Source organism: Epinephelus fuscoguttatus, linkage group LG5, assembly GCF_011397635.1.
Source record: "Epinephelus fuscoguttatus linkage group LG5, E.fuscoguttatus.final_Chr_v1".
In the NCBI taxonomy this organism is placed as follows: Eukaryota; Metazoa; Chordata; class Actinopteri; order Perciformes; family Serranidae; genus Epinephelus; species Epinephelus fuscoguttatus.
The window spans coordinates 17,079,825-17,102,713 of record NC_064756.1 but is presented as its reverse complement, the minus strand read 5'-3'; the positions used below and the strand labels follow the sequence as shown (position 1 = coordinate 17,102,713).

The 22,889-nt window shown below is 42.9% G+C and overlaps 1 protein-coding gene across 2 annotated transcripts in view; it reads right to left on the bottom strand.

Annotated features, from left to right (window-relative positions):
* grm5b (glutamate receptor, metabotropic 5b) overlaps nt 1-15,928 on the bottom strand; it is a 96,716-nt gene extending 80,788 nt beyond the window's left edge. Inside the window, exons 1-4 of one of the 2 annotated variants that reach the window (XM_049577267.1) lie at nt 15,865-15,928; nt 7,808-8,198; nt 6,170-6,607; nt 5,812-5,926 (exon numbers count right to left, since the gene is read on the bottom strand). In XM_049577267.1, coding sequence (XP_049433224.1) covers nt 5,812-5,926; nt 6,170-6,607; nt 7,808-7,999 — 745 coding nt within the window. In that variant the 5' untranslated portion in view covers nt 8,000-8,198; nt 15,865-15,928. Of the gene's footprint in view, nt 1-5,811; nt 5,927-6,169; nt 6,608-7,807; nt 8,199-14,000; nt 14,151-15,864 lie in introns of those variants that run through there. The other variant, XM_049577266.1, reaches the window with a different exon arrangement.
* Between the last annotated feature and the right edge of the window lie 6,961 nt (nt 15,929-22,889).

The following is a 22,889-nucleotide window of genomic DNA, read 5'->3' as shown; positions in this document are numbered from 1 at the left end:
TGTAACTTATGAGCTCATTCATACCCCCTTTATGCACAAAAATAGATACGTCCATTTCAAGCGCTGTAAACGTCACTGTCCTCGTATTTGCATGCCTCCTTTATGATAGCACAGACAAAGCCAATAGATGACACTGGAGGGCAGAGTCAAATGTTTCACACAACAACAAACGAGGCAACGGTGGAGGAGGCCATAACAGTTTACCTTTTCACAGGCACAGCATTGTAGATGGTGGTGGTCTGTGAGGCTTGAACTACACTACACTGCCCCCATGATCTCTGGTGGTACTGCTCTGTTTTGTCCACATGTGTAAGCTTTCAAAAAACTAGCACAAAGATGGACAAAATGATTGCAGAGAAGGCTCCGTCCACGTCCATATACTTATCTAACATGAGTATAAATGAGCGCCTAATGATGTGTGTGTCAATATATATCGATTCTGTATATCTGCAACAGTTGCAATACACATTTTCCGCTGTATGGATGCTATTGATACTACTTTCTCACTTTGACACACACACACACACACACACACACACACCACTGCGGTGCCCCCCTTTTATCTCAGCCACTCTGACTGCATGTAGGCTTTTGCAGCACTTTTTTGTTTTGCACAAAGTCCCGGAGATCGCGGATACAAGCGGTGGAAATGAGTTTCCTCTGTGGGGTGGCTGGGCTCAGCCTTAGAGATAGGGTGAGGAGCTCGGACATCTGGAGGGAGCTCGGAGTAGAGCCGCTGCTCCTTCGCGTCAAAAGGGGTCAGTTGAGGTGGCTCGGGCATCTGATCAGGATGCCTCCTGGGCGCCTCCCGCTGGAGGTGTTCCAGGCATGTCCCACTGGTAGGAGGCCTCAGGGGCAGACCCAGAACACGCTGGAGGGATTACATATCTCGTCTAGCCTGGGCACGCCTTGGGGTCCCCCAGGAGGAGCTTGAATGTGTTGCCGGGGAGAGGGATGTCTGGGCTGCTTTGCTTGGCCTGCTGCCCCTGCGACCCAGCCCCAGATAAGCGGATGAAAATGGATGGATGGATGCTTTGTTTTGCCTTTTATTTGCACATTATTGTATTCTGAACGTGTGACGATCTAAGAGGCTTTGAACATGTGCACGACCACAAGAATAATATTATTCTGAATATTTGTACTGATGTAAAAAAAACCTTTAATTATTGTATTGTTTACTACAGTCACTCTGCTGTTCTCTGCTACAAGTTGTCATCATCATGTAATAGCCTTGTTAAATTTATCTTTTAATAAACAATTTCCCTTGTATGCCCTCAATATAATTTTTTTCCCTTAGAATCAAAATGGGATTGAATATCAATATCAAAAACTGAATTTCCCGGAATTGTATCAAAGTTGGAAATTCCAGTTCGTGACTCTAGTGCTCGCACACGTTACGCTACGTTATGTAAGCAATGGAGCATTTTCTGATCAAGAGAATTATGATTAGATTATTTGGAATGCATGCATTTTGGATGTCTTGTGTTGCATTAAAAGGGACAGTTCGCAGATTTTTAACCAGCTTTGTATCATAACAATGTGGGTAGTATGTGTAAATGAACTGTGGTAAACTTCCTTCCATTTAACCAGTGCCTACATCTCCCTGCTCCCCTCAGTTGCTAGAACTCAGTTGCTAGTTACACACTAGTGCATAGAGTGCCGAAGTCACGCCCCTTCCGGTGAAGCTCATGGGACCGTAGATTGGAAAAAATATGAATGGCAGTGAATGAGGAGAGAAATATTATCTTTTGGTCCCGTTTGAGTTGCGACATGAAATCCAAATATGTCGTTAATGAATTTAAAAAAGTCATACTTTGTGGTAAAACTGTTGATAGATATAAGCTTTTGAAAAAACGTAATTTGAAAAACTACACAGGAGGAGGTCGCGTATGTGACGTCATAGCTTTCGCTCACTTCCTGCAGCTTGGAGTGACTGCAACCTGGCACAAAACACACAGACATCTTCAATCATAAATCGATTAATCATAAAACAGTGGAATTTCAGCGGGGGAGGCCAAGCTGCAGGAAGCAAGCAAAAGCTATGACATCACATACGCGACCTCCTCCTGTGTACTCTTGAGTCTTTCTAATTAAAAAGCTTATATCTCAACAGTTTTACCACAAAGTATGACTTTCTTGACCTTAAAATGTATGTTTTAAATTCATTAACAACATATTTAGATTTCATGTCGCAACTCAAACGGGAACAAAAGATAATATTGCTCTCCCCATTCACTGCCATTCATATTTTTTCCGATCTAAGTTCCAATGAGCTCTACTGGAAGGGGCGTGACTTCGGCACTCTGTTGTCATATTACCCTCCACCAATGCCACCACCATGGACACAAAGAGTATAGAAGTGGACCAAGAGACAGAACTGCCCCCCTCTCTTCCTCAAACTCTGACCAAAGTCCGCATCACTTATTTCTAGCATCAGATGTTTTCGGTAACATGTTTTAGCTTACCATTTAACTGTACTACAAGTTTGTGTGTTACCAGCCAGCTGCAACTGTGCCAAACGGACAAGTTTGCATTACGTTACACACTAGTGCGAGAGTGTTTACTGGTTAGGTGTGGTGCAGTGCATTCTGGTAGTTGTAGGTTTTCTCGCTCTTGAGCAAACATGAATGCCACAGTCGTTTTCTCTGGTCATGTAGCACCAATTTAAAAAATGTTTGTGTCTTTCTACTGTACAGCCCAGTTTTATTAAGAGAACATCTATCCAGCAGGGACATACAGATGCTGAAGTCTTTCACTTTTGCACATGACAGACATTTTTGTCATTGCCTTGGTCACTTAAACAAGGCTTAAAGCTATTTTGCTGAATATTCGTTGGCCAAATTCAGTTAAAAACTACATTTATACTGAGCGTGCTGTGTGCCATATCTGCTTTCATTGATAAAATGAGGACTTCCTTGGAAAATGACTCTAAAGTAATGAAAACTGAGTCTTTTCTTAGCACCCCACATATTGGTGAAGCTCCTGCTTAGCACTGGAGACTAAAACTCCTGGTGCCCGCCATGGCCCAGAGAGACCTCTTTTCATTACAAATGGCCCAGAAACAGTTGTAAAATCCACACATTACATACATATATTCTGCCATGTATGATAGATACGATGTCCCCAATACTCACGATACTCTCCAATAACATTATTTCATTACGCCAATATAATTACTGTGCTGATACTACATGTATTATTCAGTTTCTTGCATATCAATTTCTATCGTCTCTTGCCTCCAGATGCAAAATGTTAATGCAGAGAATTAATGAGTACCCTCCCACCCCCCTTTTCTGAATCTGCAGCTCCTGTATGCTCTCTTATCTATGGCGGCTTTCTGGCACTATTATCATTGCTCTCCCTATTCTGTCTTCCTCCCCTTCTGTCCCACATCCCCGATATTTTTTCTTCCTTTCCCTCCATAAACCCTTCATTTCGTCCCCTCCTCCCTCATCTTCCTCCCAGCCTTCCCCTCCCTCTACCCCCTTCTTCTTGTCTTCTCCCTTCATTCCTCCAATCCCCTCCCTATCCCTTTCCTCTCTTCCTTATCGCTCTCTCTCTCTCTTTCCTATCCCTTCCTAATTCTTTCAGTCTCCACTCTGCCACCCTCCCTCTCTCCGTGTTTGAGACTGATTGTGTTTGAGAAGGCAGCAGTCGACCTCGAGGACCAGTTCCAAGGTCAAACACGCTTGTCTGAGGAAATACAAGGACCGATACTTTCCTGACAAACACACACATTTGCACACACAGCCACAAGCACTCTCTCAAACACAAATGCCTTTACACGTACACGCTCCCTGTCTAAGATTAATAGCAGCACACCAGCAAGCTCGCACACACACACACACGCTCATATAGATCGGTCTCGTGAGGAGACAAAAATAAATGTCACATACTGTTACAGATATGCAGGGTGAGGTGTCTGTCATCATTTACGTAAATGTAGACAGATTTGCAACAGATCTGCAGAGAAATCACATTTTAAATTGGAAGAATTAGAATAAATGGTAATATAATTCTGCAAGGTTTAACGAAAGGTCTTGTGTGTAGGGTTTAGCGGGATCTAGTGGTGAGGTTGCAGAAGTGTGGCAGGCATGTAGGTGAACTACAGTGGCCGATGGAAAAAAATATCTGGACCCTATGTCGTATTGCTTATCAATACGGACTCTTAGTAATACTCTTTTTACCCATAAAGTGGTGCAAAAAATAAAGACATGGCATAAAAAGGTGGAAACATTCAACTGCTTCACTTCCCAAAATTTGACCAGTATTACAAATGACCAAAGAATTTAAGTCCTTGAGCTCCTCGGAAGCGAACAGCAACAGATAAAGAAGAAAGGTTCCTAATGTTAGCCCAGATTGATCATTTGTTAGCTATGACGAGTGGAGACCACAGAATTTAAACATTCTGTTATGTAATGTCAAATGTAATCACATGACGCCGGCAGCTTTGTCATCATGAGGGCACTGTTAGGAATTTGAAAATGCCCGCTATGTTAGAATGAATTCATGCTACTGTACATAAATACCAATAGCAGCACCGTTTGTCCAGGAGCTCACTGGTATTTCTGTACTGACGTGTGAGGAACCTGTACCAATTTAGTGCTGGTTCTCAGTACCCATCCCTAGTTAATACACATACATACACACACACACACACACACACTTGCCCTTCATACCTCAAATACTGTTGTAAAGCCCTCAGGCAATGCCAGAGGCCAGGATCGAGTCCTCAGCGTGCGCGTGTGTGTGTGTGTGTGTGTGTGTGTATGCGCGTGTTTATCGCTCTTTATCACACTTTCAGGTTCAACAAGCCATCTCTCGGTGGACACATGCACACACACAGACAGTGTAACTGCATTGTCCTCCAGTTCCTGTAGCTGTCACACTATCTCCCAGACGTCCAACTGACTCAACTCACCACCACCTTCAGAGTGAGTGAGTAAGTCAGTGTGTACAGTAAATCTCCACGCCTATATCAAATACATAATAATGCTAAAATCAATCATGTGTCCAATCCTCCTGCAGGTCTCCATGTGTTTCTCTCTTGTTATTCATCATTGGGGATTTAACATACTTTAAACTCTGACTTCAGTGGCATCTGATGCTCTATTTTTTTTTTTTTTGACATGCTCTTTGGCATAATGTCCATCTCCCTCCGTTATGCCCAGATGTTTATTTCTGGCAGTGTAGCAACCACCTGTTCTTGTAACTCCATTCACTTCCTTATCCTCAAGCAATCACCTGCTGATCCACACTGCTGTTTTTGGATACTACTGCTTCATCAATTTCTTGGCTTCTAGCTGTCTTCATCCCGACTACAATGATTCATTTTTAAAATTATATTTACTTCAGTGACCTGAAAACTCATCTCTTAAAAAAATACTTCCTTCGGCTTTGTTGCATGTTTGCTACAACCCTCGTCTTCTAGATTCCTCTCTACCTTGACTTCCTTTTTCTTCTTGTTCTGGCGCTGAAAACACTCCTACAAAAACTTTTCTGCTTTTTCTCCTTTGCTCTTATTATTCAAAAAGTTACAATCTGTAAGGCATCACAATTGTCTTCACAATTGGATATTTGAGAGCAATCAAGGACTTTCTATTTGGACTAACTGGTCCATTTATTTTAAGCCACTCTGGATAAGATCCAGGTAAATAAATGTAATGAGGAGTCAAGAATGCAGTATAATGAGTCAGAGGCAGAGAGAGGATGAGAGAACACGAAAAAGGAAAAGACAAGAGTCTGTGTGTGCATGTCTGAGTTTGGAAGAGGAGTTTAAAAGTCAGAGACAGAGTGTGTGGGTGGTTGTACCTTCAGTGTGTATCGCAGACACGTAGCTCCAGTTGTATCTCTTGACAATGTCCACCATAGCTCTTGCCTGCTGGGCATCTGAAGGCACCACCCGCATAAAGTACTTATAAAGGCTCTGAAACAATGGAAATAAAATCAATGACAAGAGTTATCCAGGAGCATCTAGAGCATTCAGTTCGGTAATGGGTAATTCTACACAATTACATTAAAGTTACATTAAAGTAGCAGTAATACATCATCTCTCTAATTGATTCCCTCTTGCATTTATGGGCCTACGTCTGTACAACGTAGGCCCATAAATGCAAGAGGGAATCAATTAGAGTGATGTAGAAATTTGTCTGCAAGCACATGGTCTCACCTTATCGCTGAGGTCCATACTGGTGGCAGAGTAGGCAATCTGTGGTATGTTGAACAGCTGTAGAAGGTTCTGGACTTGGATGGCCACTGAGCTCGACCCCGGTCCAATTAAACCCACAATGGGTTTTTTCCCCCGCATCGGAGTGGCAGAGGGGTCCGCGCACTTCATCGTCGCTCCTCCACCTCCTCCCCCACCCCAGGCTCCTCCTCCACCCCACTCCTCGGCCTCATCGGAGGAGACAAGCGAGTCCCGTATGAACTCAATGCTCTGCTCCAGAGCCACAGCAGAGTGCCAACAGGAGTCCCGGATCTCACAGCCAAGGGAGATGTTGGGAAGGATGTGCGGGTCGGTGTTGATGCGGTCCAGTGTGTGCATCATGGCCTCCACCCTCTGGATGCCATACTGCTCTCGCACTGCGCCACACTTGCGCTCATGTACCTGTGCAGGCAGGGTGAAAGAAGACATCAGATCAAGTCTAATTGAATTGGCGTTTAGATAACACTGTCTAAATGTTGTCATTACTGTTGATGGCAGTAATTATTGAGAAACATTTTCATATTTTAACCAGAGTGAATAAACAGTAAGGCACATTTTTTTGTAACTTGTGCTTTTCACACACGGGTGCTTCACTGCTGGATTAATATTGGTTTTATAGTTAAGTGGTTTCATTATAATTATGTACATTTATGCTACCTTTAATGTGTATTTTGTATATGATGTTGTCTATTTACATAGTAGGCCTATGGTGCCGTGATGTGATTATTATGTATGATTACACTTGTATAGCACTTTTCTCGTCTCAAAGTGCTTTAACACTACATGTAACATTCACCTATTCACACATTGGTGGCCGAGGCTACCATACAAGCTGCAACCTGCTACTCAATAACCATTCACTCGCACTCGCACACTGACGGAACAGCCATTGGGAGCAATTTGAGGTTCAGTATCTTTCCCAAGGATACTTTGACATGCTGGCTGGAGGAGCTGGGGATCCCACCGCCAATCTTCTGATTACTTGACGACCTGCTCTTCCTCTGAGCCACAATAAAAGCACTGACAGTTCTGAATATTGCATACATTTTCTGCAAATAGATGCTCTTAAATCTTACACTGGACCTTTAAGATGGTCTCTCCCTCTGTCTTGTAAAATAAGCGGATGAAGGTCTTTGCATCTAAAAAATTTTTACCAATAATTTTTTTGACTGTTGCAAATGTAGAAGACAGTGTGCAGGAGTTCTTTGCTCTATTATGTTCACATGGCTGCCATGTTCAAAGTGTTATTTTTTCCCTGTTTGCAATTACCTATAATGAGATGGGGGAAAAGCTTAAATGTCAGTGGGTGATTGCAGGTTCCTGGAGAAGCTAATGGAGGTTGAACGTTTATGGACACAAAGAGGTACCCATTGTTCTTTGGGTCTTAATAAGCAGACTAACATCAAAACTCATCTCCAATATTTTTTCTCACCATAATTTTACCTATTTTCTGTCTTAATTTCTCTAACATTTCCAAAGTGCCTCATTTAAAACTCAGCACAATTACACATTACATTACACAAGATTTACACTCGCAAAAACTGAATTCCTATGTCTACAACACACAAACCATCCTGCAGACATACACAGACACAAAATTACCTTGTCAGCAGGAGGCTGATGATGGACAGAGAACAACGCTCCAATGATGATGTCACCAGACATGTGTGCTACAACTCGCCGTTCAGACTGCGCAGAGTCAGCTTGATTAGATGCCACCCAAAAGGACAGAGATAGCAGCAGCCAAATCATCATCGTGGTCCGTTGAGGTAACATGGGAGAAGCAGATGTCATATGTGTCGTGTAGAGCCGTCACAGGAAACTACTTGTCCGAGAAACACTTTTCCTGGCCATGGCATGAGCTCCTGGCACAGAGGAGTTTTTGAGAATGGATGATTTCAGTATATTCCTTTTTCCTGACTTGTCTTTCCGTCCTTCAGATTTCAAGGTGGGATCATCACTGCAACAGCCGAGACAGGTGCAGCATTGCAACCTGGGAAATTCAAAAGAAAATGTGGGCTAAGTCTCAATGGCTGAAACAACTTCAGGCTCCCCCAATTATAAGGTAGAGTTGGTTTCCACAGTAACAGGTGACAGACAGACATGTTCACATAAACCTGTGAGCAGAAAAGACTTTGTTAGAATTTCAACATCTCAGTTGGTGCTGGATTTCACAGGCATGCTGGCCACACTGGCTTGTTTGTATTTCAACTGCTTGATCTATTTACGTCTACATAATCACAGTCTGTAGATACAATCCCCCATCTTTGCTCAAGCTTGATAGATCTCCAATATCACATTCTTTTGCATAAGCATTTATAATATTTGATTAAATACCCCCCCAATCTCGCATATGTTATGAGTTTGATGTTGTTTATGTATTAAGATAAGTTTAGTTGATCATATGGTACACTGTATGGCAAGATGGGGAAATGCGTTAACAAATATAACATGAGAATTTGATGTCTATTCATAAAACCTCACACAAACAGGCAAACATGCTGGAAGATTGGCACAGTCATTTTCATTAAACACAAGTATTTTGGGTAAATCAGACCATCAGTCAAGTTTAAAGGAAACACATTTATATGAATGATTTCCAAAGACATCCCACTTTGTCTTTTCCGCTACTACTGAGAGGGAAAACTGTGTAAATTAAAGCTTAAACTCATATCACTCTCACTTGACGCTGTGTTTGTGTGCACTCATTTCACAGCAAAAGTCAGTCTCAGCACACTTGATGGTTAATTGAAATGGGAATGCAAACTGTAATGAAATCAACATAATGACCATTGCATCGGCCATTATAGTGACCAACATAATGAGCTGTTACTGTTTGTCCTTAATGAAGCTTAATGTGATGACTAGAGAATCAGCTCTGGAACAGTACTCTTGATTTATGTAGGGAGGCTTTAGAGAGTCCAGACCAGCTTTATAGCCTTGTCCTGTTCCTCCTGATGCACAGCTCCAAATCACTGTGACTGAGCGGCGTCCCCACAGTCACCACTAGGGGTGGGACAAAATATCCATGCAGGAATATACTGTATTACTTCGCCTTGCAACACATTGCCTGGAACCACACTGGAACCAGAGTTGCCACTCTATGACTTCTCATGGTGGCACTTAACAAATGAATGAGGGTGAAGTGAACAGAAGTTAAACAGCTTGCGATGCAGAGGAAACTCAGATGAGGAAATGGGGAATGATACGAACAGCGGGGGAAAACGAATCAGAGAGGCACCCCATCATCTCGGCTTTTACAACACAGATGGGACAAACAAAATCGAAAGGCGACGTGATATGCAAGAACGGGTCCATGAACACAGTAAACACGATGAACACGCATAGCCACCAGGTTCATCGCTATCCTGATATTATCATGGGAAAAATGGCTAATGCTAGCACATCTGTCAGTCAGCCTACAACAAATACAGGGTGTGTGTGTAGGTGTGTATGTTAGAGGCACTAAGCATAAATTCTATGCACTTTTTTGTCATTTTTTTTATCTATGTTGTTAAAATCTGTGAAAGTGACACCACAATGCAGTGAATAAATACATAATCACTCATTTTTGCCTTCTTAGGGGTGTTTTTTCTTTCTTCAGTTAGTTAGATATTGTGATGTATCACAAATGACTGTCTAGCAATGCATCAAGTATTGCAGAATTACATCTGTCGCTACATATTGATTTTGTATTTTTGGAGCAGTTTGTTGCATTGGGCCTAAAGGTTTGCTTGTACTTGCCTCTGCAGCTGTGGCTCCTCTCATTTATCAATTCATCTGATCAACTCTGCAACCATGACACCCCTCAAACTGCTGCTGATGAGAAGAAAAGAAAAAAAACTTGAGGACTTTCGCTTTGCACTGCGCTCACGGACCCACAAACCACAGAATGATACAAAGGGACACAGGGAGACCCCCTTCCTGTCATCAGCTACCGCCACACATTGATTCAAATTCTGTGAGAAACACTGCCACCGTTGTCATGCAACTTATTGTGATAGTTTCATATCATGACTTACACTGCAGTTCCCACCCCTAGTCACCACTGTGCATAATATCAATAACAACCACAACAGCGTATCACACCTCACAGCTGCTGTGAGGAATCTTTGGTCGTCTGACAAGTTTTATACAGCACTCGCTTGTAAAACTATAACACCAACAAGGTCACATAAAACCTCAGGCAGTCCCATTTCTGTCTTTAATTTATTTTTGTTTTGGTCCTTGAAGAGTAGAGTAGTAAAAGCCATGATGAGCACCAAAAAACGCCATGAGTGTAACGTATGTCAATCCTTAAGTGTCTGCCCCTCGACTCTCACCAAATCAAAGTTTGTATGTTATGGCCTGTTCTCCCACTGCTTTATTGGTATTACTTTAACACTGGCTTTGGGTGTTCTCTCTAAATTGGGCCCCCTTCCATTGTTATCATTACAGTGTGAATTGTTTTCGAGGTGGAAACAAACAATTCGGCAAAAACTGTGCATTCAGGGGTGTTTTGTATTCCCTTTGTTTTAGCACAGAAGGTAGACTATTGCATGTGCCTTGCTTTAATGAATTATAGAGCGCATCCATTTACTGTGATGACTTACAAACAGAGGTGAGGCAAAAGTGAGGAATCCCCTTTGCAAAATGTGTGCAAGTCAACCTCTAAGTGGATGATTCCAACAGACATACAGGACACATCTAGCTATGAGAAACACACCAAGCATACAGTGTTTAACAGTCAGCCAAATGGGGGGACATCAGAGTCCTCCCCTGATTAAACTTTGAAGTAGCCATTCCTACAATTTGTTTAACCTCAGAGCTACACAAATACTTTACTTTACCGCAATGGAGCAGTTTAATTGACCGTAAACAGCAGGGGATCGGGGACAGTTTAGACAGCAGAGGATGGCATCCACTGCTTATGCAAAACAGGATCAAGGTCGTGACAGGGATGTTGGTGGTTAGCTGAGTTTGGGGAGGTGGAGTGTAGGGAAATATAGGAATAGGGGATGAGAGGGAGCAAACAGATGCATTGGATGAAAAAGACAGAATGAGGGGAGGATGGGGAGAGAAGAATAAAGAGGGAGAGGTGGGGAAGAGAGAGCACAGAGAAAGAGGCAGAGGAGGATAGATAAAGCCAGAGAGGGAGATAAGAAAGGAGACTGAGGAAGGAGGAGAGAGTGATAAAAAAAGAGGCATCAAGGGACAGAGAGTCTCCGAGAACGTAATTAACATGACAGTGTCAGGATGGCAACAGGGCTAACTGCTGCTCCAATAATGAACAAATCAAACAAAACTCAGCTCGCTCTCTCACACACACACACACACACACACACACACACACACACACACACACACACACACACACACACACACACACTCTGTCTCTACCGATGACGCAATGGTGTTTCTGTCTGACATTCTCCAGCTATATCTACTGGCTTATAAATGTAAAGAGTACAAATATCATTTTTAAGCTCTCCTCACTTGGAATTGCACTCAGGTGAGACAAATTCCCACTCATCCAAAATCATTTCACCACACTGTTCTCCCTCCCTGAGACAAGCCATGGTTTCATTTGCAATCCTCCAGTGTGCCTCTCACACACTCAGTCACATACATGCTGCGTCTCTCTGTCACGCTCCCCCTCTGTGTCTCTCTCTTGTTGTGTAGGCCTAACTGTAGCCGAAAGGAAAAGAAAATCAAATCCTCATTCCCTAAACAAACATCTCGCACACGCCATTAGGCATTTGTATCTCTAGTTCTATACGAACTACGCACAAGGGCATTATAAAACCTTCCAAATCAACTTTAACGCAAACACAAACAGACGACATGGGCAGACACAAACATTGGCCCTCCCTCTTTGTCTTGCTTTAATTCAATGAGTTTCATTAGTGCTGACACACTGTTTTATGTGTTGAGAAAGCATTTAATTTACTGCGCATTAAACAGGGACAATAACAATTACAATTTAAAATAATCCCTTGCACGCAAACACATTTATTTGCTCTATCTTGTCCTGTATGACGCACAGACATTTGTGTTTGTAATGGCGCAGGGGGGCAGCGCTTGGAGTTTTCAGAACACACTGTTGCTCTTTTCACCATCCGAGCAACTAAACATTGAAAGTAACAACCTATTGAAACAGGTTATTTGCCACACACAAGACACAAATATGCTAATGGAAAATGCAGGCATCTTGAATACTCTACAATGATGGATTTGCATTCACCAACATTGTCTTAAGAGTGAGCAGGACCTTTATCAGCCTCTTGAAACCTAGGAATAAATGAAGTACCAGCACATGAGCATATGAGTTTAACAGGCACATCTTTACACAATGCAGTATGCCCATGTCTTACTGTGAATATAAGACATACCACCTTCTGGTCACAGAGGAGAACTCAGGGGCATGACTGTTCATCAGAAACCCCACCAACTCAAATTATCTGCTGGCAACTAAATTGGGTCGCACTGCCTTTTTGGTTGTGTACACAACTTAAGGAAGCAGTAATATTTTGGGAAGCTTCAGTTACTCAGGGAAAGCTTTTTGCTGAGTGGGCATGTGACGATGTGTTTCCATGCACCTCCCAAGTGAGCAGAGGCACAATATTTTGCACCTGAGCCCCAGGAAACAAGGTGTTTCAGCATGTTTTAAAAAGTTTAATGGTTTATTTTGATCATCACTAACTGCTGCTGTGTTTCTGGAAATATCTTAGTGCCACTAGGAGCTGTTCTGATGCTCAGACCTGGGACGCCAATGCTCGCAATAGTCAGATTTATATCTCTTGTGTGTCAAATACATTTTTCAGGTTTGATCTTATGGGCCAATAAAGGACAGGAGGATGTCAAACAGCATCCAAATCGCTCTGATACAAATTCAGTATACGAATAAAAAAGATGCCTACATCAGACAGTCAACAATAAGTCATGCACTATTGACTTCATACTGCCTCCCTATGGGAGTCTTACACGGTCTGCAGGTATAGTCATTGTCGTCAGAGAGTGCTAACACAGTAATGACTTTACCTGCTGCAGCGGCTCATCAGACAAGGTGTGACACAGCGGCGCCTGCTTCACTCTCCTAAACAAGCTCTGACCTTAAATCACTTCATCCTGCAATGTTTCAACAGGGACTTGCAGCCCACACTGGTACCCTCCTCAATCGTCGATTTTCAGCGACCTCATTGTACATTACATTTTTCTCTATTATGGGTTCGCTGATGTTCCTTTGGTGTCCTTATTAAAAAGGAATGCATTGACTGATGTGATGTTTCTGTATAACCTTAGTCACTGACACAAGCGTCTGGTCACAAACTGCCTCTCTCCAAGGAGATAGAGGATCCAGAGACAACAACAATGACTGGCGCAGCGCTGCATCCGTCAACCGCAATGGGAGATCAGAGTCCATCATTTGCACTGAATCAAACACACACACACACACACACACGATTTTTTTTCCTACAAGCGAATGGTGCAAAGCATGACAGAGACACCGTCTGAAATGAACATGGCCACAGCATGCCGGGGCTCTGATCCCTCTCTGTCTTATTGGCATCTCCTATTCATCAATGCAACTGGCTGCTCTTTTTTTAAACTAGGTTATGGGATATAACGCAAGGATAACTAGTCCAGATGCAACTGCATGCAAGTCATGTTATGCATACTGCAAGAACAATAGGTAGGCAAATAACAAAGTGCGGCAAAATAATCACTCTGAGCAGAATATTGAGTAGGGCAGACGGGATAAGTCTCTGAAGAAACACGGTGCTCTCTCATTGCGCGTATCTTTCTGTAACCTTACCTTATAGGAATCTGGATGTCGCTCTGGCGTCACCAGCACGGTCCCGCTTGATAATTAGGTTGCAAGTTACTGTCACTCAGTAAAGACACAGCCGATAATGTGTAGTCCAATGTCAAACACGCCGGAGCTGCCTCTGATTGCTGTGCAGCCTCCGAGCTCCCTCCGTTTTCCAGTCACGCACACCTGAGCCTGTCTCCAAACACCTCTCTCCTTCATCCCACCCCTTTCCCTCTCCTCCGCTCCTCCTCTCCCCAGCCCCTCCGCTCATCTCTGTCTCCACACACACCCCCGTCCCCGCTCATCCATCCCTTTCCAAGTCCCCATCTCTGTGAATTCATCCTAATATAGTCCATTTCCTCCTAATTCTCCTTCTCTCTGACTCTTTAAGAACACCTTTTCATTTAACTCATCTCCTCTCCTGTCCTCCCTTTGTGATGATGGGGTGAAAAATGAGGAGCTAGCGGACTTGTTATCATCAAGTCTTCTTTTGCGATGCTTAACCTCAACCTAATATTACCTTTACAACAGCATCGCACCTGTACCGGGTTAGAGCGTGATTCAGCCAATCAGAGCTGAGTTCTTGCCATTTCCTCTCCTTTTCTTTCCAATCTCTAAATATTTAAATTCAAAATGTGATTTCCTGGCATGAACACAGCACCTTGTTGCAAAAGGATGCCAAGTGTAGGCTATATTAAGTCGCACCAAGAGAGAACAACAGACAGATGGATACGTGCAGAGACACACAGTGAAAACTCTGCAGCCTGGTCAAACCGAGTGTATTGATTTGTGTGACTAGTGTCTTCTCCTCTCTATCCTGCTCTATCCCTCCGCACACGCTTTTCCCATTTCTCTCGTGTGCAGCCCTCTCCGCCTGTCTGTTCTCTGGTGATCCCTCTGCCTCTCTGCGTAAAATCCTGCAACCAAAGCGCCTTTAATTTAGATCAGAAAAAAAGACTTATGCATTGCAAAAACATGCAGCTGCAGTTCTTCTTATAGCCTAATGTTTGGATTAAAGGTGCTGTCTGCATCTCTCCCCCCTCTCTCTGATCAAATAGACATCAGAGGTGACACTGTGGGCTGGGATAACGACGCAGCGGAGGAGATCGATAACATTTGAAGTTTCATAGCGGTCACAGGAGTAAAGAGCCATTAACCTATACAGTTTCGCCCGGCGTTCACTTGAAAGACCCACAGAGATCAAATCATTAAAGATAAAAAATCGATGCAAATCTAATGGAAACATCCCGCTCCCCTGCAAACGTCTCCAGCCATATAACACTGGCTGCCACTGCCTGCAGCGACGGTCTGCTCAGGTTTTGCACGAAAATAGACTTGTTTGTGTTTTTAAGGGCATGGTAACTTTTAATTATATTAAAGTTTTATAATTCTTTTTATATAAGACTTGAGTCGTTTTGTAAATGCTGTTTTGGAAAGGCTATGAAAAACACATCTTTCCTTCTCTTGCGTTTTACTCAACTCTGTGGAATCTGTTTATGTGACTTGCTCTAAATGGGCTAAACTATATTCCCATGCAAAATAAAATAAAAAGTGATACAGCACCGTCCACTAATGTTACATAAATCTTGCAGCAGAAGGAATTATAGGAGATTAAAAATACCATATGTCGCCATCAGCTCTCAGTGAGTAGCCAGAAGACACCTTTTCTCAAAGGAATATTACAGAAGTGATTTTTAATGGGTTTAATACACGTGCCTGTGATAAAAGGGGGTATCTGAATCTGGAGAAACCCCTTAATGTTTGAGATGTATTGCCTACATCAACTTGATGCTCGTGAGAAATCAGTGCATGAGACCATTTCAGTACAATTTCTCTCCACGAATGGAAAACAGGACAAGTTACGTACCTTTGCTTGCAGGACAGGTGAATGCTCCCAGAGAAACACAGCATCCCTCACGCGTCCATCAGCGCATCATGGTGTCGGTGGGTAATCTACTTTTTCACTATGGCAACAAATGAACCCCCCCTCTGTCCTCGCGCTCTCTCCGCCGCGCCACGCGCTCCAATGAGGAGGCTCCGCTCGCGTCACAGGTCATCCACCCTCTCTCGCGCGCGCTCTCACTAACTCTCTCCCCCTCTCTCTCTCTCTCTCTCGATATCACACCTACCTCCAAGATACCATCTGGAGATAGATACTGATAGAGAGTAGCCCGGGAGGGAGAGTGAGAGATGGAGGGAAAGACGGGGGGGGAGGGGGGTATGGGATAGAAGGGGCTTTAGAGCTTGGCTATGACAAGGCTTGGATTAATTTGCCAGCCAAATGCATTTGGGATTAGTAGACCATTAAAAGAGCATAGACACAGACACACACGCACGCTACTGCAAAAAAATTTACACACTGTCTTTCACACACACACACACACACACACACACACACACACACACACACACGCAGGCTGGATATGGCTTTAGCTGATGCAGTGATAGCCTTACTAACCCTGACCTCTATCTCTCTCAGTCTCTCTGAGGGCTAACAGGCAAACCAGTGCACACACACACACACACACACAATTTCACAAAAGTGTGCTACAGTGTGTCTGCTTGTAAAAATAATGTGTTGATGTAGTAGACATATATGCCACATTTTGGGTTTTCAAGAGCCAGAACAAAGTAAGTCAATATCTCAATCAAAGTCAAAGCTCAATTGACCTTTAGCTTAGCCCCACTCCTTTCTGATGGTCAGACAGAGCCTGGTCTCAGTCCGAGGTCATCGAAATCCGACGCCTGGCCTGGGCAATGACTTGCAGTGTCAGAAACCAATGAAAAAAGGCCTCCTTTGACACGGCTGGTTGCCGTTAGTTTAATCTGCCCGGTGGTGTCAGGGGGAAACACAGGACACAAGGACGAATGTTATGGTGGCGTAAGTCCGAGTAGGACAACTGGGCAGGTGGGTCCAACAAACACTGACTTTCACCCGCCAGAGCAGTGTTCACATCCCGTAAGATTCCCTTGTTTTTTTTCCTAAACCTTACCACGTGCTTTCGTTGCTGAAGGAAAAAAAAGCATCAATTTGTGGTGTTGTGTCAACATAGTGCATTTATTTTGAAAGATTCCTGTGAAAATGGAAGCGTATTGTGAACGAAGACAATGCATGTAACAGACAGAACTTGACACGGCCTCCCAGAACATCAACAACCAATTCACCCAGGGTACCTTGCACCTCATATGTGAATGTGAAAAGTCCGTGACCAAACGTCAATATGTGACGAGGTTGCAGTGAGAATGCATTGTCCGACAAGCGTCCGACAGAGTAAGCATGGAGCCCACACTGTAGCTAACTGCATTCCCTGAAGAAATATTATCATATTTTTGGAAAAATGAAACAGTGATTCCAGAGAGAAGCAGACAGAGGGGTCTCCAGTCTGTGTTTGAAGGATATATCCAGGATGTCAAACTGACTCAGCAGCGACAACAGGTTCAAAAGACAAAGATAGTTAGAAGCTAAAGCCGAACTATAGGCTACAGATCACAGTGTAAAAGTGAACCACCACATTACTGCTGATTGCCACACAAGACAATGAATATAAAGGGAAACTTTGCTGATACTGAACCAGCTGTGTGGCTTTGCCCCTGTGCTGCTGCCAGCACCCAGACCTGCTCTGCTGGACAGGCAGGGATCTCCAGGGGAAGTCAAACAACATTCATCTGCGCACACTGTGATGACACACAGCTGGTTGAATATCAGCAGTTTCCCTGCTTCCCTTCACTGGTTCCTGTACAGCAGGATCTGTATTTTTTTCACTGTTATAATCATTAAAAAGCAAACGCAGCATGTGTATACATTCAGTAGGCTAAATCTTCAGTAGCTAGCTAGCTAACCCTACACTTTTCAGGGTTTGATTTTGAGAAACGTATATATATTCGAAGAAACATATATCTTTTTCCACGACGTGCCCCAGGCACAACTTTTAGCTCCAAATCCACAAAACCAGCCTGAAAATGAAGGAAATCTGAAACCACTGCATAAGAGTCAATGGAGCACAGCTGTGTTGTTATCAGACCCTGGTCTGAACCGACGAAATGCTACTTTATGATTGGCCTGCGTCCAGGGATGGGCTGAGCGAACGGTCAATTGCCAATCCTGCAAAACAGGCAACTACCAAAGGATCCTAGACCCTCAGAGGCCCCATGGACCCTAGGGCGACTTTGTGGCAGTTCATTTTTTGGTAATATGATTTGGACTCTGAGGCGACAAGTGCATTATTATCCCTATTTTACTATGAGGTCTAGTGAAAGGACCATATGTCAGAACGTTCCGCTTGCCTGTTGTATATCCTTTAATAAATTTGCATTTCATGAGCTTTTAACCAAATTAAGTTAGAGAACATTTAGGACTCAAAAAGGGGCCCCCCAGCTAAATCTTCACCCCAGGGCTCACTGGTGGGTTAATCCAATACTAAAACTGCCGAAAGTAAAAAACAAAACAGTTACAGCACATAATCCTTGTGGGCAGTTGTGCACTGCAGTTTACATTCATTGAAAGTACTTGTTTTTGCCACTGTCAGGTTCAGATTGATATGAGATGTGTCTGACAACATTACAGAAAGGACCCCGCAGAGAAATGAAATGTTTTTCCATACCTTTCGCTGATCCCGTCTGTTTGTTACGGTGACCAAGTCTCACGCTGTTGTCATTCAAATACACTGCAAAACATTGCAACAAGAAACACAAAAGGACCCATGTAGACTGTTTATATTAGGGACTGTATAGTACACTGGTGACATCACAAATTCACAGAAATCCCGACAGCTTGTTTAAAGGCACAGCTTCTGAATACAAACTGTCATTTATCATTTATTTGACACCTATACCTGTTTTATCTTTTAAAAGATAGGGACTTGGGTTGGGAACTGGAGGGTCGTAGATTTAAGTCCCTGTCCGGACCAAACATGGCGTGTGGACTGGTAGCTGGAGAGGTGCCAGTTCACCTCCTGGGCACTGCCAAGGTGCCCTTGAGCAAGGTACCTAACCCCCAACTGCTCAGGGCGTCTGACCATGGGCAGCCCCCTCACTCTGACATCTCTCCATTTAATGCATGTATAGGTCGTGTTTGTGCGTGTGTGTATTTCAGGCCTGTGTGTCTGCGAATACAGTGGAAAAATAAATTGAATTTCCCCTCGGGGATTAATAACGCATATCTTCTTCTTCTTCCAATGGACATAAATTGAAGGTGCACAATTGCCCACAGGGATTATTGCAGCTTGTTTTGCCTCTCTCAGTACTGGATCAGTTTCAAAGACTGTTGTCTCCATTTGTTACTTAGACCCAAAGTCATGGGAAAATAGGGTCCAGGTTCAAAAGTATTGAAGTTTCCCTTCAAGCTGGATCATCTGAAAGGACACAGTCCACAAAGGCAGGTGCCTCAGGGGATCTGATGGCCAAACTGCTCTTGTCCTTCCTCGTGTAATCTCAAAGACCAATCTCGGAACCCATCGTCCATCATCTAACAACATGAAGTCGTTATGTCGAAATGTGATCAGGTTTTGGACCTTGTCCACTTTTCTGTCGCGATCAGCTGCAGACTGACTTGGCAGAGATGGTTGCCATCTTGTTTTTACATGGATTAATGTATTGTGGTCTTACTGCCTCAAGATGCCAGCCAAAAATGTCCACAAACAAGGACATCAGGTCTAATTTAAGTAGAATGAAGTATCCACTAAGGTCAAGAAAACCCCAAATATAATGTAGACACAGGGTCTCAGGAGGGTCTTCAATCAAAACAGCAAACAAAGAAGAACATATCAGTTAAATCAGGCAAGTTACACAGTTTTTCCATGACACAGTATCTGAGCTTACAGTGTGAGTTGTAACGTTTCAGTTTATCACATAATGGAAAACTGGTCAGCAATGTACCAGCCTTTGACATTGGTGAATGTATCTGTATATATCTGTAAATATACTTGTGGCTTCCACCCATATAGCCATGTAACTTCCACATGTCTGTGATGTTCTCTCATCAACATCACAGTTAGGCTGCTAACAAGAACACTGACTGGTTTCAAATACTCACACCTTTTTTATTGATCAAGATTATGTCATGCATTAACCACTGACTCGTGACCACATGAATACAACACATGGTGTGCGATCACTCGAATGCACCATTAAACGACTGACTGGACCGCAGTGGATTATAGGATACTGATGGTGGCAGTGATTCACCGGCTGTCTGCTGCAGATTCAGGAAAAGTTGGCATTCCTTGAATGGCACAGCTTTGTTGATGCATTGTGACACACTGGGTGTTAAGCTGCAGACTTTAGAGGATCCAGTCTCTAATAATCCTTCATCTGCTCATATGCCCCCGCTTTAGGCCAAAATAAGCACTCATTATAATCTTAGAAGCTGGATCTGACCTTACAGATCTCTATCTGGTGAGCTGTCGATCGGAGTATCTCCCTCAGATGGATCCTTGCACGTGTGTTTTTAAGAACCTCCCTGATCACTCAGACATCAACAATATACAGAAAGCTTCTGACCGCTGCTGCATCACATCGTGTCCTTGATTTTCTAAATAGGGCTGTTTAGGACGGATGAAACACCAGAATGATCTGGGGTCACATTTCCATGGCAACCCCTCGCTGCTGTAGTAAAACAGAAAATCAACAAGCAGCCAATGGATCAGCTTGATTTTGTCTCACATGGAGCCAGTCACACACTCTTTCTCCCCCCGCAAACTTTGGTCAGTAGGCACATAAATGACGGAGCAGAGTGTGCTGAATCCTGAAGAATTGGATTGAGAGGTATGACATGAAAACTATCCAGTTACCACACTGACTGTGCTTCATCTGACACTGACACTGTTAAGCAGAGTGTGTGGGCTACAGCGGAGTTCATCATATAGTGACAGGTCCCCTGGTTACAAGAAAATAAGATTACGGTGACACAACAAGGACATCCTATGAAACACACCTGTATTCTCTGTGTGTCTGTGTAGCTATGTACAAGTGTGCAGTGCATGCATCTAAACATCCATAGGGTAAAATTATCTTTTTTCACCACCCGCCTCCACAAATCACAAGCACAACAGAGTCAGTGTCACAGTCGGCAAATCAATTATTCAATGGCATTTCAAAATAACAGTGGATACCCATGGTTGCCATAGACACATAGCTGATTTACAGGGTTGTCGCTCGTCTGTGATATTCCCACTCTAAGTAGGACAAATAGAGGAAAAAAAAAAAACTACAACCGCATTATGCCAACGGAGAAACGAGGACATCAGTTATGAAACATTCACTCTCATGTTATGTGATTCCCCTTTCATTAAATAAGTGACGATTGAGGTTTTAATGTCATTTATATGTTTTAATTGAACTAAACAATACGACTGTGGCATGTGGTGAACATTCACCCTTTTGGCATTTAGTTCCAAATAAGCCATGATCATGATTTACATTCAAGCCTTCTTAAAAAAAAAACGTAAAACGTCTGAAATATGATTTGAAAAACTTTCCCAGTTGGCTGAAATAATGCCACACTGTCACAATTTTCATGTGACACTTTGACACAAAAGGCAGATCTGCACCTACTTCAGCATTACGCAACTCAACTTGGCAAAAATATTGAAATTAGTTGAAACACACTGTAATCAAGTGGAAAAGTTTTACGTCATTGCCAGATTTGTAATTAAAAAATGGAGGAGCCCGCCAGAGCAGATGCAGGTTTAGTGTGTAATATAACATAACACTGTGTTTATAGTTTATTTAGCTCATTTTTAAGGGGAGAAATGCAAATTTGATGCACTTTGAGGAAAGGAGTTTGTCCTCAGATCCTGTGGCAGGCTGTTCCAGAGTCTGGGTGCATACAAACTAAAAGCAGCCTCGATGTCGATGTTAACTGTCAGCACAGGTTGACAAGCTGTCATGGTGTCTCTGAGTACCAGGACGCCCTGATAATAAGGACAGCACACAGACTGGGGATGCTGCAGCTGTGTGTGAATTTATACCTCGCAGAAGTGAAATAACAAAATCTATCTATCTATCTATCTATCTATCTATCTATCTATAATAACCATTAGTTGCAGCCCTAACATAGATAGATAATAGATAGATAGATAGATAGATAGATAGATAGATAGATAGATAGATAGATAGATAGATAGATAGATTCAATCTGGTTATTTTCTCAATTAACTGACTTATTGTTTTGTTGACAGACTGTCACAAAATTGGCATTACAGTATTTTCACAGCCTAGGATAATGGGTGTCATTTTGTGTGATCAAAAGGGGAAAACCCAAATATATTTTGCTTACTTTTACAGGAAAAAACAGGGAATACTCACATTTGAGAAGCTGGAGCAAGGGAAATTGTGCTGTTTTTGCTTTGAAATGAATTAAATGATTAACAGATGGGCAGTAAGGGTTGCATATAGATTTTCAGTTGATCAACTAATTGATTAATCTCATTTGTAGATCCGCCTGCCTCAATCGCTGTCCAGATGCAGATGAGGAGCATGGGGTCAAAGGTCAGTAGGTCATACCCCCTGACCATCCCTGATCCTGAGCCACACACACACACACCCACATGATCAACACTTACAGAGAGTTACACCAACACTTTTCTCCTCCCATCACTCCTGTCCTGTGAGCCAGCCGTCCACCTGTTAAAAAAGATTTTTCATAGAGTACAAAGCCAGTTAGGTACAGTTCCACCTCTTTCCAAATTTGAAAAGCAATGTTTCTATTTTCAATCACATTTTCTAGTGAAGAAACAAATTGTCTCCTTGGGCATCGAGGTGCAAATTATGTCTCTCCCCTGTAGTAGAAACTAGGAAGATTTGTCTTTCATCTGTGCAGGGCGGCAGGGTGGATTTTAATATGAATAAGCCTTGTGAACTGAAAAAAAAAAGTCACATAACCATATGAAACAC